Genomic DNA, 18,240 nt, shown 5'->3' with positions numbered 1-18,240 from the left:
TTTAATGGAACAGTTGAATTGTACTGTGCATCTTGGTTAATCAAAGTACCGCTGCACTGATTTTAAGTCACAGCACGACTTGCAGGCTCTTTTAACTTCCGCAGAAACGGATTTCCTGAACTGCATGTACAGCTTGTCTTTACAGCTTTACATTTTCCATCCGTACCAAGCATTGCAAGCATGCTATCCTTTTATACAGATGATCTGATCACTCCTTATTTTCTGCATTAAGCAGATAGAAATAATTTGTTTTCACTGTTGCAGACAACTGCTCTTGTGTTGATGCCTTGTTTAATCACCTCAGGTGACAAAATGTTGTTGACAGTTTTCTTAAAAATATGAATATAGCAGAGAGCCCTAATGCTGAATGCTTTGCATAAATTTACAATACATCTTTCACTGTATTAATATACTTTCATGGACGTGTTGGTTGTGTTATGTTTACATAAGAGTTCTTGACATTAAAATTATATTTTAAAAATAGCCTTGTACAAATACGTTTTTGTAAGAAAAGTTTTAAATGGATAAAGTCTAATGTGAAGGAGATCAGAGTAATAGTGTTTTATGCTGCCTAGTTTGAAGTTCTCTTGGGAGAATTGGAAATCCAGATTACGATATAATTCCCATTCAAGTGGTTTTTGTTAGAGTAAAAGGAACATGTTTGGCATTTTCATATTTCTCTTTTCTTTTTTACTCCCAGACAAATGGCGTTTTTAAAGCTGATGCAACCAAATGAAGAGCAAAAGATTTGGATTAGTTGCATAAGTGTTGTTTATTAATGTATTTTATCATTTTTTGTGCTGCCACTGAGAATGATGGGAAATGTGTTCTTATAAAAGTTTCTATGTCTTTAAGGAATTCCCAGGTTATTTTCATCTTAAAGTTCATCCAAAAATGGCAATCCTATCATCATTTATTCCCCCTCACATTGTCCCAGACCCATATGAGTTTCTTTCTTTTGTACAATGCAAGAGATGTTAGGCAGGATGACAGCCTCAGTCTCCATTTACTTTCATTGTATGGAAAACAGACACAATCTAAGTGAATGGTGACTGAAGCTGTCGGTCCCCAAAATTATAAATTAAATCTTCTTTTGTGTTCCACGGTAAAAAGTAGAAGCTGTGCAGGTTTGGAACGACATGAGAGTGAGTACAGTAAATGATGATAGAACTTTCATTTTTGGGTGAACTATCCCTTTAATGTATTCCTTTTCAAGACTGTTGCCTCATACCAGCTTTTCTTCAACAAACTCAATTGTAGTAAATCAGTATTCACAATTACACCTTAATCCTGACATTTACCAATTAGCTTTTGTCTTGAAACTGCAACTGATGAGAACTGAAAATTCGAGGATCAATAACAGGTGTTACTTCAGTGTAGCTCTTCAGCTAACCATCATCATTGCATCATCAACATTCTTGTAACGTTCATTACGTCCTGTCTAAGTTCACTTGTTACTTTGTGGGTTGCTTTCCTAAACACTGCAGTGCTGAAAAGGCGGCTCATCATTTGCAAAAAGCATGTATAATTAATTGAAATCATGAAAATTAGACAATTTAAAATTTTTAAATGACTTAAATGACTTTGATGCACATAAATTCTACAGAAAAAATTATATTTTTCTAGTTAAAGGAACTTAACAATACTGATGTAATTCCTATGGGTGGAAAACTATGGTCCATGCAAGCAGTGCAGTTTCTGATGTCCTTGCACAGTTACCAAGCTAAAGTAAACGGGTTTATTTTATGAGCTGGTCATAATATGAGCTGAAAGACTTCTTCTTCTCTTTTTCTTTTTTCCAGAGTCAACACTGCACAGGCAGAGTATATTAGCGATTCCACCACACCAGTCTCACACTAATGCATATAAAGTGTTATGATTATAATGTACAGTCAAAAAAAGTGTTATACAGTATTTGCATATTTTTTTAATGTTTCTTTGTAGTGCTGCATGCTTGTCTGCTAGGCTTTTATTGTAAGTGCATTTACAGTAAATGTCTCTCTCATTCATTTAAACACACTGAGGGGGTGATTCAGAATTATTTCTGTGGTAAATGACAGCAGGCCACAAAAATGCACTGAAAATATTAAGGCCATGGATCTGTGGCTATAGCTGGTCAGTGCCCACTCAAAATAAAATCAGTAAAATAACACGTTTAGCTTAGATAAGCTTGCACATTTCACTGATTATTGATATTTTGAAAGTAAATAAATAGTATCAATATAAAGAGTGCATTGAAGAGGTGCTGTGAGGAACCTTCAGTGCTGCATTTATAATGTTGCTGACTCTGAGCCTTTTTATTTAAATACCATGCAGTTTTTATTTACAGTAAGCAGCCATTTCATAAAAGTTTTGCATACCTAGTCTTTTTGAAATTTAGATGAAGCAGATTTTCACAGCAAAATGTAATTTTAATTTGTCATATACTGACTTGAGTAACCAAATGCCCATTGTGTCATGAAAACACCAGTTTTTTTTTTTTTTTTTTTTTTTTTTTTTTGTGAAATGAGTTGATTGTGATCGGACTGTAGCCTACTAGTCTTAAAGTTTTTCATTACAGCTTAGAGCACTGCAGTACTCGAACACTGTTTTATTTCCCCCTCACTTCATGTAATTGCTCTTCATCCTATTGTTCTTTTTTTATTTTTTTATAAGCCCCCCTGCTTTCTTCTGTGCTCTAAAAACCCAAGGTAATTTTTTCTTCTGTTTCTTTATGTTACAGGTGGTTATAGAGCATTTTAGGCCTCAATCATTTTTTTATTTTTATTTCTCAGTATAGGCTTCCACACAAGATGTCCTTTAGTTTTATTGTTTAATATGTTGTCTTTCTTCTCCATCAGGGTTCCTCATTTCACTCTGCATTTACAATGCACATAACTGAGGCAATTGTTTGTACTGTTGCTTTAATTTTGAAATGTAACCATGGAAACTACGTAACCCAGAAAAAGTTAAAATCGCACTACTCAGTTGTTTACACTCTCGATAAAAGTTCAAAGTAGAATGCCTATAGGTTAATTATACATCTCTTAGTTGACTATATTTTGGATCTATGTGAAATTCCAATTAGACAAGAGACAATATGTCCTTGGTTACCTTGGTAAAATAGACTTATAAAAATTATAAGAGTAAGGCACATTTAGTTACAGATCATATAAATATTCTCACAGATTGCATGTGTATCTGTTTGCATGTGTATGTGTAACTGTTTATATATATATATATATATATATATATATATATATATATATATAATATATAAGATATATATATATAGGTCTAAACTATAGCACTGAGAGTCTAGAGCAGTGTTTTTTAAAAACCAGTCCATTTTCTGTGTCTCCCTAATCTGTCACACCTGATTCAACTTATCAACTCATTAGAAGAGACTGCAAGACCTGAAATGGGTGTGTCAGATATACAGAGACATACAAAATGTGGGGTGCTTGGGGTGCTTGGAGGACCAGTTTGAAAACCACTAGAGCAAGTGGTGAAAATGCCTCATAACTAGACATATCCTTGATTAATTGGCTTTAGGAAAACTCCTGTGAGGAGGTTTAAAAACACAACACTGAAAAATATAATGAAATTCCATGCAAACGTGCTTTTTACAATGCTGAAAACAAACATAACATCGTGAATACAAAGTACAAAAGCACAGTTAACTAATTGGTGCTCCCAATACATTGGGCAATTCCCCCAGCTCATCTTACATGTTTAAAATTCATGTCCTCACTCCACGCATCAGTGAGAAGATGCAAGATTGCACAGTGGTGGGAGTTGAGTCACGCACCTGAGAGAATGCCTTTTTGATGGCCACAGCATTAGTGGAGTAATAATGCAAATTACATATCATAGCACTTTTTCACTCTGAGAGTGAGTGAGCGCGATCATCCCTTCCTCTTTACTACTAGTTTTAACATGAAATAAACATGAATGAACATCTCATGCCTCATGTAATCATTCAATTAGTGTTTCATCCACGGAAAGACATCAATAAAAGCTTTTAAACAAAATGTCACATAGCTTTTTATTTACCTCAGGCAAGTAATCAGTGTCCACAACTCGTTAGTGTGCTATAACGAAGTCTAGATAAGAGCATTTCAGGAAATATTAGACTATATACTCATTATATTTTACTTTACCTGTTAGTGATGTCCTAATTATTTAATGTTTAAATAAATCTGTTATGAAACAAGTTATGACACTGTGTAAATGAATAGATTTCAACAACAAATATATTTTTTCTAATTTAGAAGTTAATTTAAAAACTGCATTATGTGCTGTTTACATGTTTGAATACATTTTAGTAATTAAATGTAAGTTTGGGCTCTGTTATTTGTAACCTTATATAAAATATATTAAATTAAACATCATAAGTTCTGTAACAAGGAGAACAGTTTTCTACACATTTAATTCATCTTATTATTGAACTGCATGGGAAGAGTTAATTTTAAGAGTTAATTTTAATCTAAAAGTTGAATCCGCTCGTGTGTTTGGACAAGACACTCTTTGAATCAGAGATGTACGGTTGGGCTTGTCATGGAGGTGATGCATGGCTGGATTTTCTCCTGTTTTAAGGTGAGTTTGCCTTTCTGTTTTAGATTTCTGATTTGTAATACATGTGCATTTTGATAGTTTGATTCTTGTTTATTTGACTCATAAATTGTCATTATTTTTCGTTAAGGTACCTAACACTAAAGCACCTGTTGCCACCAGCTAATTTTGAAAAGTATGAATAGAAGGTTAGTAAAACTGTTTTTATGCTTCTTTATGATGGTATTCAACTTAATAGAACATTTAAGTGTAAAGCCTCTCATGAGAGTCCAGTCTTGTCTTGTTAAATCTTTTCTTTGGCTCAAACAATCTGTAATTTAAAAAGCAAAGTCTTATGAATACACGTTTCTATCAACAGGAAGGCTTTGGATACAATGCAAAATAAACCAGAGTGTAAGCTGAGGACCATACAGAAGGAGTGATTGGTCTAATACTCATATTCAGCTTATAAATCTATGCATAGATTTGCATTATTTAACATTATTCTTGTTATTTTTGGCTATTCTTCACTGTGTAATATAAAATTGTGGAACTGCAGACATTTGAAGTAGCGTTCAGTCATACTTTATTTTTTATATTTGCAATAGACCAAAATATTATCAGTGGAGGTATGCATGTTTTGTTGATTAATGCCACTGTTTTATGAGGCTTTATTGAATGCACCTTTTTTTTTTTTTTTTTTTTTTTTTTTTTGTGATTTCTGATAAAGGTAATAGACCAGAAGTTCTCAACACTGGAGTTCAGCTCCAACCTTGATCAAACTCACTGCCTGTAACTCTCTAATAATCCTGAAGACCCTGATGAGCTTGTTCAGGTGTGTTTGATTAGGGTTACAGCTAAACTCTGCAGGAAAGTGGGAACCCTGGTGTAGAAAAAATGAATATAGTTTATGTGGTTGTTAATCAAAAAGAAATTAGCAATGTTTACATAATCATAGGGAGTCATATATTTTCATAAGTAATTGGGAAATCTCAAACTATATATATATATATATATATATATATATATATATATATATATATATATATATATATATATATATATATATATATATATATAATAAATATGTATTTGTATAGCACCTTTCATAAAATTCAATTGAAAGTGCTTCACAAGCATAAAATCAAAATCAAACAACTATAAAAAGTTCAAAATGTAAATTAAAGCATATAGTTTGACCTCGGTATCATTATAATATAACAAAGCAACAATAAAATAATCTAAAAGTAAGATAAAATAAAACGTAAAAACTGACTTACACACAACTTCACACCATACTGTTATACTGATAAGCAACTTTAAAAAGATATGTCTTCCCACTTTCTTAAAAATTATGAATGCTGGTAGCCTCTTTTACTTCAGTTGGTAGACAATTCTAAATCTTTGGAGCATAATTTCTAAAAGAAGTACCACCAGATTGTTTATGATTTACTGTATATAGTTTGTTACGAGGATTTTTTCAAGTAAATCTTACAAGATTTTTTTTTCTTCAGTTAGAGCATTAGCTAAGGTAGATTTTTATCCCTAAGAATTTTTTCATTAAAATTAAATTTATTTAAAGAAATAGCTATTTGTTCAGTAAACTACTGTTTTTTATAATAATAATAATAATAATAATAATAATAATAATAATAATAATAATAATAACAATAACAATAACAAATGCTTTTCCCCTTGCTGTATCAAAACCATACCGACCGTGACAGCAAATCCGAGGTATGCACTAAACTGTCATGTTTGTGTACCTTAACACCCCTAATATATAAGATAAAATTAGATGCATGTACTTTAAAACACTACTTGGTTTGTCAATGAAAAACAATGTTTAACCCACCTATATAGAGTTTAACCCACCTATATAGAAGTAAATTAAATATAATTAAATAATTGACCTTTACTGACATAATAATAAAAGCGATAGATAGATAGATAGATAGATAGATAGATAGATAGATAGATAGATAGATAGATAGATAGATAGATAGATAGATAGATAGATAGATAGATAGATAGATAGATAGATAGATAGATAGGAGTTGATCAAAATAATGAAATAACTGGCTGTCTAACCTAAATGATTCCTCGTGACAAAAGGAAAGACGTCTGAATATATAGGCTATCTATCTATCTATCTATCTATCTATCTATCTATCTATCTATCTATCTATCTATCTATCTATCTATTTCTGTCTGTCTAACTATATACCTGCACTTGTCTTGCTTTTATGGTGATGAGGAAGATAAAGACTGTACTAGGCTACATGTAATTTATAGTCGCCGCTTTTCAAGCAGATGGTAAGGCACAGAAAAGATATATTATCGCTGTATATTTTGCAGACTTATTTTTATGCTGTCTTTTCTCACATGCTTCAACAAGAGGCGATATATGCTCATATTCTATCTCATAACAACGGGTGATGCTATTCGAGTCTGTTCTGCAGATGATAAAGTTTCACCGGTGGATTGTATGCTAACTAGACTAACGCATTAACATGATGGGATAAAGATGGAGGGTGCTCACGGGACACGAACGCTGAATCCACTCTCCCACCCACTTCGCCTGACGGATTGATTGCAGAAGTGAAATCAAAAGGCGCGCGGAACAACAGAGGGCGCGAGACGCAGAGCATACAGCACGCACGTGTGGTGACGCCGGTGGAATGTTAACCAGCCCCGGTGCAGCAGCAGCGGGACAGCCGCGCTGAGATCTGATGCTGCTGCTCCTCCGCTCGCAACCTCCTCTGCTATGACCAAACGAACTGGGTTCGACCAGGGAAACCCTCCTACGTTAGTTTCAAACCATTTCATCCCACGAATTAAACGCATGTATGAAACTGAGAACACGGGATGGAGTGTGTAGACGGAGAAGAGCAGCTCCTTTTGTTGTGTGACTGTAGTATTACGTTTAGTCAGTGCTGCATTGCGCTCGCGCATCCGCGTGGCTACGGGGCAGACCGTGCTGGGACCAGAGAGAGAGAGTGTGTGTGCGATACATGCTCATTGTTCACAGGATGAGCGAAAAGCACTGCCGCATTCAGACAGAGAGTAGTTCTTCGTGATTCAGAGACATAACAACAAAAGAAAATAGTACGAAAACGAATATAGATTATATTTACAGCCTAATCAGAATTGATGAAATAACGAAATAGCACTAGCTATCTTAACTAAATCCATTGTGGCAAAATAAAAAACGTTTAGACATATAAATAGATCTATCTATCTATCTATCTATCTATCTATCTATCTATCTATCTATCTATCTATCTATCTATCTATCTATCTATCTATCTATCTATCTATCTATCGCAGTAGCCTACACTTATACTAATATAGTGTACACATAGAGGTGTCTTAGCACTTTCATATTTCTGTTTCACAGTTGACTCTTCTATTTAACAAACCTTTTATGGCCAAAGACCTCGACCACAAACCTTGAAACCTTTTTCAGTCTCATTGTTTTCAACCTGATCATAGTTAATGAACAAAGTAGGATCTAAACAACACACACACTTGAACATATCCAAGACATTTTCCATTTGTTTTTGTGAGGGCCATAATGAGATGTCTTAGAAATGTCAGGTCCATTGTAAAAGGCCCCAATGACCCCAGTTATTCTCCAGGTTTCTTATGAAACAGCTTCTTACCATATAGGCTATAAGACCATATAACCACCTCACTGCAACGCCACTCACTTGTATACAAAACAAATGTAAATAGTTGTTATGGTTGCTTGATTTCTTTTTGTGTGTAGCCTGTACACACTTTCACCACTTTAAATGCTATATTATATAGATGTTTTCTTACAACCTCTTTTTACATATCTTTTTAAAATACATATTCATCATATTATTTCAAATTTAAAATGTTTATTTTAAATGTGTTTTTGTAGAAGAACGCATTTCAGTGTTAACAAATAGCCCTACTGCTTTTACTTTGTTGATGTATATTTGTCAAATGAAACTGACTATGAACGAAATGTCCCTTCATATTTAGGACATTGTTGTGAAAATTATTTTTTATTTACTTAGTTGTTCTGTTAGCACAAATGGATCATTTTACTTGTCAAGCTGTATCGGTGTATTTTTCTCTTTTGGGGTATTTTGTTTTGTGGTCGCATGCAAACACCCCCTCCCCTCACCTCCTCGTATTTGCGCTTTTAGACTGGTTAAAAGGAAATCGCGAGCTCCTTCGAGACATTCACGGTCTCCCATTTCATCTGAACGGTCGAGTTACGTAGCGAGGGAAGTGTTGCAGTGAACGGAGGGAGAAGAGAGAGGGAGAGGTTGAGAGAGAGAGGGAGACTGCAGCATCATTTGAGGGACGTTCACATGCAGTGCAGTAGAACGTGCAGGTGAGGGGAGGAGGAGAATGCGGGACTTTTTCCTCAAACACTTCACACACATCCACTACGGACTCCGGAGGAATTACTAAAGGCTTTTGTTGCTACTTCTCTATCCTGCTCGCCATCTTTCCATAAGTGGCTAATTTACGTGCTCCGAGAAGTCGAACTGGAAAGCTTTTCTCTTTGTCAAGTTCACCGTAAAGGAATCTCTAAGAGCTTGGCACGCGCGCGTAAGACTGCGGGAAAGCTTTCCAATTTTCCTCTTGCTGTTTTTTAAGGTAAGAGAAAAAAAAATAATATCGGGAAAGACTTTATAAAAAGCACTTTTGCTTATTCCCAGCCAGTAGCGCAAGCTCTGGGATGCGAATGTGAGAGCTGAATTCACATACAGATCGCTTTTGTGTTCTACTGCATTGCAGTTTAAAACAGTGAAAGCGCGAGAGGAGCCCGCGCTCCGCAGCATCTCAATGAGCCGGACAAAGTCATTTAAACTGCTCAAATCTGACTCCCGTTTACTCCTAAAAGGCACAAAGAAACATTATTGTCCGTAAAAGAGCTGTGAAGACTTATCGCCGATACCGAGCTCCTCACAAAGTGGATGTTTTATTTTATCGTGTTGAAAACGTGACCGGGGAACTAAAAAGACTGTTGGAGAAAATAAGATTTTGCCGAAGGAAGCGTTTATAGAGATTAATCGTTGACGAGTCTGTCTTGGACCAGAGGAAGCTGCAGATAGAGAGTGAAAGAGAGAGAGAAAGAGAAAGAGAGAGAGAGTCATGGGGAGCAGGAGCGTTGGCGCAGTGCACTCCGCGCGCTGCTTCCTCGTGCTTATCCTGCAGCTGCTGACTCAGCTCCCGCGCTCCAATTCAGTGCTGCGATACCGCGTGGCGGAAGAGGGGCCGGCCGATGTGCACATCGGGAACGTGGCTTCAGACCTGGGGCTGTCCACCTCTGGGATTGGGACCGGTGATGTCACTTTCGCTTTGGAATCTGGCTCTGAATACTTCAAAATTGACAACGTCACTGGAGAGCTTACTACAGGCAGCAAGAGGATTGACAGAGAGAAGCTGCCGCAGTGTCAGATGATATTTGACGAGAATGAGTGCTTTTTGAACTTTGAAGTGTCAGTCATAGGTCCCCTGCAGAGTTGGGTGGATCTGTTTGATGGCCGTATTGTAGTCACAGACATCAATGACAACACCCCCTCTTTCCCTTCACCAGTACTCACACTATCTGTTGAGGAGAATCGCCCAATCGGCACTCTTTATCTCCTTCCCACAGCCACAGACCGTGATTTTGGCCGCAATGGCATTGATCGCTATGAGCTTATCCAGGACAGTAGAGATGTGGGGTCATCTTCACGGCGACCTGCGAACGGACTGACAAATGGGAACGGTGGTGACCGAAGGAGAGGGTCAGAAACAGGGACAGGACCTGCCAGCAGGAGCAGCGTGTTTGAACTACAAGTGGCCGACACACCTGAAGGACAGAAACAGCCTCAGCTGATCGTGAAAGGGCCTCTGGACCGCGAAGCACGGGATTCTTATGAACTGGTGCTACGAGTTTGTGATGGCGGCAACCCGCCCCGCTCTTCACAAGCTCTGTTACGAGTATCCATCACAGATGTCAATGACAACAGTCCACGTTTTGAAAGAGCCGTGTATGAAGCAGAAATGGCAGAAAATGCCCCACCTGGCACACCTGTCCTGCAGGTGCGTGCCTCAGACCGTGACGTCGGCGTGAACGGTCAGGTTGAGTATGTGTTTGGAGCAGCGACAGAATCAGTGCGGCGCCTCCTGAGGTTAGATGAAGCATCAGGTTGGCTGAGCGTTCTGCATCGTATAGACCGTGAGGAAGTTTCACAGCTACGCTTCACCATCACAGCCCGTGACCGTGGCCAACCACCTCGTACTGACCGCACTACAGTTATTCTCAATGTCAGGGATGAAAATGACAATGTACCAGTAGTAGAAATTCGAAAAATTGGACGAATCCTTGTTCGCGATGGTGCTGCAATGGTTCCAGAGAACGTGCTGGTGGACACTCCAGTAGCATTAGTGCAGGTGTCAGACCACGACCAGGGAGAGAATGGTGCAGTTACCTGCACTGTGGTTGGAGATGTACCATTCACTCTGAAACCGGCGGGTGAGACAGCCCTAGCACCTCCACCAGCCACAGACGATGCCTTTGAACGAAACAAAAAGAAATACTTTCTCCACACCTCAGCACTTTTGGATTATGAAGCTACTCGTGAGTATAGTGTCACTATTGTGGCAGTGGACTCCGGTAGCCCAAGCCTCTCGAGTAATAGTTCCCTTCTGGTGCGTGTGGTGGACATAAATGACCATGCTCCCACTTTTGCCCAAAGCTTAGTGGAAGTGCATTTTGCAGAGAATAATGCCCCAGGAGAACGAGTGGTCACTGTAGTAGCGTCTGATGCAGACAGTGGCAAGAATGCAGAGATTGCATACTCACTGGACCCGTCTGTTAATGGAGCTTTTTACATTGATGCTGATAACGGTGATATTCGTGCAACTGGGGCACTAGATAGAGAGCAGAGGGAACGCTATGAATTTCGTGTGATAGCTCGAGATAAAGGCACACCATCTCTGCAGGGCTCTGCTACTGTCGTAGTCCAGGTTACGGACAGGAACGACAATGCCCCCAAATTTGTCCAGGAAGTCTTCACATTCTATGTGAAAGAGAACCTTCTCATCAATAGCCCTGTCGGCATGGTGACTGTTACCGATGCAGATGAAGGTGAGAATGCAGAGTTGAGTCTTTTTGTTGAGCATGATGAAGAGGAGGGTGGAGAAGAGGGCAAAGAGGGAAAGCAAGAAGTTTTCTCCATTGAAAATAACACTGGAACCATTTTTTCCTCTGCATCCTTTGACCGCGAACGACGTAGCGCATACTCATTCCGCGTGCGTGCCGTTGATGGTGGAGAACCGCCACGGTCTGCCACTGCTACCGTCTCCCTGTTTGTCACTGATGAAAATGACAGCGCACCATCCATCACATCACCCGCTAATGAATCATACACCCTTCTGCCACCCGCTAGCGGGGCTCGGACTGTAGTCCGCACAGTCACAGCCTCTGATGGTGACACAGGGTCTAATGCCGATCTCCGCTATGCTCTGGTAGGCGGAAACCCTTTTCATCTGTTTGAGATTGGCTCTAGTAGTGGGGTCATAACCTTGGCAGAGCCCCTAGAGAGAAGACACAGGGGTCTGCACCGCTTGGTGGTCCGGGTCAATGACAGTGGCGTGCCTTCCCTTTGTGCCACAGCACTGGTGCATGTCTTCATCAATGAGAGCTTGGCCAATGCTACGCTGGTGGATGCACAGGTGAGACACATCAGAGTAGCATGCTGTTCGAATAAATGCAAACAAAGGGTGAATCAGTAAAGAGAAAGAATAACAGCATGTGCTTTTGAACAATAAGCCAGTGTAGAATGTAACCAAACAGGAACAATGAAAGTGAAACGGATTGAAACTGAATGGAGTTATTTTATTTGACAAAGAAATGAACAAAGAAGTGAACTGCAGTCAGAAACTTACTGATAACTTTGCACAACTAGGAAATCCTAGCACTTTTTTTCTGTATATTGCTGTTTATAAATATTCATGCATCATATTGCTGTTGACCCACATTGGATATTTGATAGAAGGAAGCACATGCAGATACAAAGATGAAAGATACACAAACACACTTGCATACACATACACAGTCACACTTGCCTGCGCAGAATAACTGTGATTGAATATCCAAGCCTTGACATGATAATTGAGAAGTCTGGGCCTAGTAGTGGGGATAAATGTGTATGTGTATGAGTGTGTGTGTGTGTGTGTGTGTGTGTGTGGTTCAGCAGACAGAGATGTAAAATGAGGATGCAGTTATCAAAGGGCAGACACACCATTTATGACTTTCCATTTTTGCTCTTCCTCTCTCTCTCTCCCTCTCACTCAGGTGGCCCGCAGCCTTGCAGTCCCCCTCTATATGGATATTGCAGGTGACCCAGACAGTGAGAGAGCTTTGGGTAAACAACGCCTGAGCGTTGCCATCGGTGTCCTGGCTGGTGCTGCTGCCGTTATTCTGGTGATCCTTCTGGTTGTGACAGCTCGACAGTGTGGGGCACAGGGTAAGAACGGTTATGAGGCTGGGAAGAAGGAGCCAGAAGAGGACTTTTTCAGTCCACAGCCTCCCCCTCTACAAGCCCAGGGCTCCCAAAATGAACGTGGGCGCAAACCACGCAGAGACAAGCGTAATAACGGTACTGCCAAATCTGAGCGTTCTTTATACAGTGGAATTATGACGGTGAATGGTTGCAGACGTGGGGGAGGTGATGAAGAAGAGGAGGATGAAGAGGCCAGCAGTGCCAGCGAGAGGATTGCAGCACGTTATTGTGCAGCAGCTAACGGAGACCCCAGCAGTCCCAGACTTGGCTCGAGACGTCACCAATCAAGCCCAGATCTGGCTCGCCACTACAAGTCCAGCTCACCTTTGCCTGCAGTACACCTTCAGCCCAACTCACCCCCCGTGGAAGGCAAGAAGCACCAGGCTGTGCAGGAACTGCCCCCCACTAACACCTTCACTGGCAACGGCACAAGTAATGCAGACGCCATGTCACTCAGCTCAGACCAATGCTCCGATTATGGCTGCCAAACTGTAAAGTACAGCAAACAGGTAAGAAAATAAAGATCTACGACTCAATTTCACCACTGCACCTTCAAAAAGTACATGCAGGCTATGTTCATGAAGTGTCTCAGGATTGTACTAGTTCTAAATCGTTTTGGCTAGCAGGGAGTAACTTTTACCAAAAAATCGTACAAGGCTTGTCAGGACAAAAGCCTCAAGCTTGATCTAGATTTGGATTCCAAAACTAACCTGAATCCAGTTAGTCCTGCGGGATATTCCTTTATTAATGTAGAAAACGCTGATAGCCATTGAATTACCCTACACATTTTCTTTGAGTATGTTGTAATTAGATTTTCTAAGAAAAAGATGTTATATGTGGAAGCCAGTTTCCAACTCAAAGTATAAAATAGGTGTATGGTAATGTTTAAAGTAAGAAATAAATTTAAGCTGTGAGACAAAAGTTGTGAGACACACTGTTAGACAAAAATCACAACCGTGGCATATAAAGTAACTACTGTGAGACACAGTCACATTGTAGGGCATTTTCTGCCAAGTCACATTGTGAAATATAGTCACATTTCTAGCAAATAAAATTGCAATTGTGAGATTAAAAAGTCCCAACTATGAGATATAAAGTCACATTGTGAGATGTAGTCAAACAGTAAGATATAAATTCACAATTGGAAATATAAATGCACAGCAGGGAGACTGAAATTACAAGAAGTAATAATTGTGAGGAACGTCACAATTATATTTTACAGGCGGAAACAGGCTTCCCTGGATACATTGCTCGTAATTATATGCACTTTCAATATAATGCCCATATATAGTCAATGGCCTTTGGGTTATTTTGTTGTTCTGAGGTGAATTGAAGCTGATCTGTGCTTAGTTACTGTAAATACCATCCCATCAAAGAAAAAGCAAAACTAGTTGTAGACAAATGTCTCAACTTCTGTATTCAGCCTGTACTGTTGTTGTGTTACTGCGTGTAGAGTGGTTAAGGTTATATGGTGCTAACTGCCTGCTCTCCTTTCCAGGAGTAGCTACTGAAAATAGACTGTCGAAGAGAGGAGAAATATAACCCATTTTCTCTCACACCACCATAGATCTCTTTCACTTGCTCAGTCTCTCACTTTCTCTCCTTCTGTCTTGCTTTCTATCATTTTCTCCATCATACTCCCCTTATTTTCCTATCTTTGACATTCTTTCCACTCCTTTCCTCGTTCTTTCATTTTTTGAGACATGTTTGGAAGTGTTAAATATAGAGCTGAATATATGCCTACCTGCTTTGAGTGAAACTGGCCAGTGTGTTTGACAGCATAGGCACGAAATGCTTGAGAGAGAAACCTCGTAGACTTGCAGAGTTGTCTTTTTTGACTTAATCTGTCATCTTTACACTTTTATCCAGTTCATATATTTAATGCATCATATCCAAACTGCTAGCTTAGCACTTAACGGAAGCATTAAAAAAAGATTACCTGTGCACTCTTTGACAGGTGCTTTGGACTAAGCCCGAACCAAAGGGTGGCCGCGTACTATAGAGAGACATGGTTAAATTGAACCATGGGATCGCATTACATTTTCTGACAGGTGTTGGGAGCTTAAACCAAATCCGCAGAGGTCTACACGCGAGATATCGAGTCCTAAATGACATGTAATTTTTGGTCTTTTTAGCATGACTGACAGTCAGATTGTAAGTCTCTTTACCCAAAGCCTAAAAAACAGCTGATGCAGTCGTTACTGAGATGCCCACCTTGCAAGACCTAATCAATCCATCCACGCTGGTGTGATCCTGACCGCAGTGGGTGGGTTAATCCAATACCGAGTCAATCCTCTTAATCTGCTAACATTTTTTCTACTGAAAATGATTAATAGAGAATTTGGTTGTGTATTTGTGTGCTTCTGTGTGCATTCATGCTTGGCCAAGAGTTTGGTGTGAGAGTGCGTTAATGCTTTCTGGTGAGTTTGTTGGACTCTTTCTGACGGTTTAATCAATTATTGATCACACTGTAATTAACTCCTCTACCACAGAGCTATGTGACCCAGCCTAACTCGAGCTTGGTGTAGACGTTATGTGTATGTGTGTGGGATGGTATAGCGCAGGGGTCAACAATCTTATCGGCATGTTGTGCCATTTTTAATTTTTCTGGTTAACCACTGTGCTCTCTCTCTCTCTCCCTCTCTCTCTCTCTCTCTCTCTCAAAATGGCCATGTTATTTGAGAAAAAAAAAAAAAAACCTTTAGTAGTTTGGATCACTGGATATAGCTGTCGGTCATTTAACATTTCTATCATAAAACTTATCGTTGAAAGTTGACTAATATTAAATGATTTGCATCATCATCTTACCTCGCTCTCTTTAATGCTAAACTGGCGCTTTGCACTCTGCTTCTGTGAACAGTAAGCCCTGCCTACTTTGATTTGATTGGCCATCTCAGTCATTTTGACATTGACGAGCGCTGTTAGACCGCTGAGGCTTTGATCTGAAGCACCTAGTATGTGCAGCGGTCGCGCGCGCATCTGTAGACTAGCGCAAGTTAATTCTCACTCTTTAATAGTATATATAGCTCCTAGCAGGCTGTGTGACTATGAGAAGTTATTACCTCAAAGTGTACGTCAGTATGCAGTTTTCCCTATTGCTCGCGTGCCAGCGATTATCCCTCTGCGTGCCACTTTTGGCACGCGTGCTGTAGGTTGCCGATTCCTGGAATAGCGTGATGGCAAGCCAATACCCTACCTTTGTCTGAATTTGCAAACAGGCCTGTGTCTGTGGACGCATGCATAAACGGCACTCTCAGATTTGAATGCTGATGAAAATGGAAATCCTGTTGACCTATATCTGTCTCTCTCTCTACCACACATCTCTCCTATCTTCTATAAAGGCACAACTCAGCATATCTCTAAGTGAAACTCCACTTTGCTGAAGTGCACTTTTTCTATAGCCCCTCCTCCTTCTGCCCACTAACCCCAACACCTATCGACCGGCTGCATTCTGTCCCCACGGCGGCCCACATTCCTATCATTTGAATAGACAGAGCGGCGATCAATATACTAGGCTTGTTAATGTTGCGAATGTCGACGCACACTTGCAGACACGCTGCTCGGGTGTGCAGGGTTAACGGTCAGACAGGTGGGCAGTAGGTGAGTCTATGTAACTCAACACACACACTTGGGATCAGGCAACAGTTCAGATGTATAGTCGATATACTTGACACTCACACTTGCATGCTCACGGGGGCCATGCGTATGCTAGTGAGGACTGACTCCAGTGACAGATATTATAAATTAATTGAGGAGACTAGTGATGGAGGGCCTAGGAGACAGTGGGAGACATATGGAGGGATATAAAAAGAGAGAGAGAGAAAGAGAAATGAGGGGAGATTGCTAATGCTCACCTCACTTTTGCAGGGCTGTATTGATTTTCATTGGGAAAGCATTATGAAAGCTTTTGCATGGACGTGCACTGCACGGTTAGAAAGGATTAAGAATGATGGTGGAAGTATGTCTGTGTGCATGCATGAGTTTGACCTATCAATGTTATTGGGGTGGGGGGGATTGCTGAAAAATGTCTAGAAGTTTTTGCTAAATCTGAAGAGGGGGAAAAAAATCTAATTTTAGAGACATCATTAAAAGGAAAAAGGGTTTATTAGGAGACATTCATTCAGCTCTAAAAATGGCAAACTTTATTTTAGGGACAGAGTTTTAGAATGGAGAATAATAATAATAATTTAAGACCAATTTATGGCTATTAGAATTCCTCATTTAGTTACACATGCAAAAATTTGATTCTCTCTCTGTTTCTGCATCATTATGTTTTCTGATTGCCGTTCTGGTCACATTTTATGTCAGCCGCTCAATTAAGAGTCATTTATTGCCAATGCAAGTACACTTGCAGTAAATAACCTCAGTACTGTGTACTTCCCATAAAATTGTGTTGGACATCTGTGAAACGCAAGGCAATAAAAATGACAGAGGATGCTTTTCTGTGGCCAAGTGTAACATATTGAAAAATGAGAGATTAATAATTTATAGATTACACATAAGGTTAGTAACACTGATGGTCATGACCAGATGGGAGGTTCTCATGTGACCGCCACCCATATCTTTGCAACAAAAGCCATTACTGCAAGGTTGATTTGTTGTTTATCCATACTGTATATTCCTTTAGTGAAATTGAATGATAATTGAGAATTGACAAGATGTGTAAATAGTGCATATTTGTAAACAAGCCATGTAAACACAATATCATATGTTCTTTGTTATATTTCCAAGGTTCCAAATATGGAGACCTTTTAATTATTATTTTTTTGTTATTATTATTATATTCATGTAGATATCTGAAAGCAAGCATGAGTTGCTGGTTGCAACCCATTTTACTTGCATAATGTGACATATTTTCAGTTGCAACAAGATATTCAGCGAGTAACAATGTAAAGGGGAATCAACAAGAACACAGTCAGACTCAACGCAGATTGGCTAAAATAATGCATACAGTCCTGTTTGTCTATTAGTTAACATTATTCAATAGTATCCTTATTGATGTCAGCATAAAATGAAAAGTAATTTCAGTCATTTTGAATAACGTGCATCAATGAATCATTCAATCAATCTATATAACCCACCACAAATGTCTATTTAGAAAGCAAATAGGGTCATTTGGGACATTATGTTGACTTTTAGTAATTTTTTATACTAAATTAAGCTTTGT

General features: G+C 39.2%; 1 protein-coding gene across 2 annotated transcripts in view; it reads left to right on the top strand.

Moving 5' to 3' along the window:
- Positions 1-8,742: 8,742 nt before the first annotated feature.
- The window catches only part of LOC109078388 (protocadherin-7-like), a 34,488-nt gene continuing 24,990 nt past the window's right edge, over positions 8,743-18,240 (top strand). Inside the window, exons 1-2 of one of the 2 annotated variants that reach the window (XM_042721050.1) lie at positions 8,743-12,243; positions 12,866-13,582. In XM_042721050.1, the coding sequence (XP_042576984.1) occupies positions 9,673-12,243; positions 12,866-13,582 (3,288 nt within the window). In that variant the 5' untranslated portion in view covers positions 8,743-9,672. The remainder of the gene's footprint in view (positions 12,244-12,865; positions 13,583-18,240) is intronic. The other variant, XM_042721017.1, reaches the window with a different exon arrangement.

This window comes from Cyprinus carpio, chromosome A1, assembly GCF_018340385.1.
Source record: "Cyprinus carpio isolate SPL01 chromosome A1, ASM1834038v1, whole genome shotgun sequence".
In the NCBI taxonomy this organism is placed as follows: Eukaryota; Metazoa; Chordata; class Actinopteri; order Cypriniformes; family Cyprinidae; genus Cyprinus; species Cyprinus carpio.
This window is presented reverse-complemented; position numbering and strand designations above follow the sequence as displayed.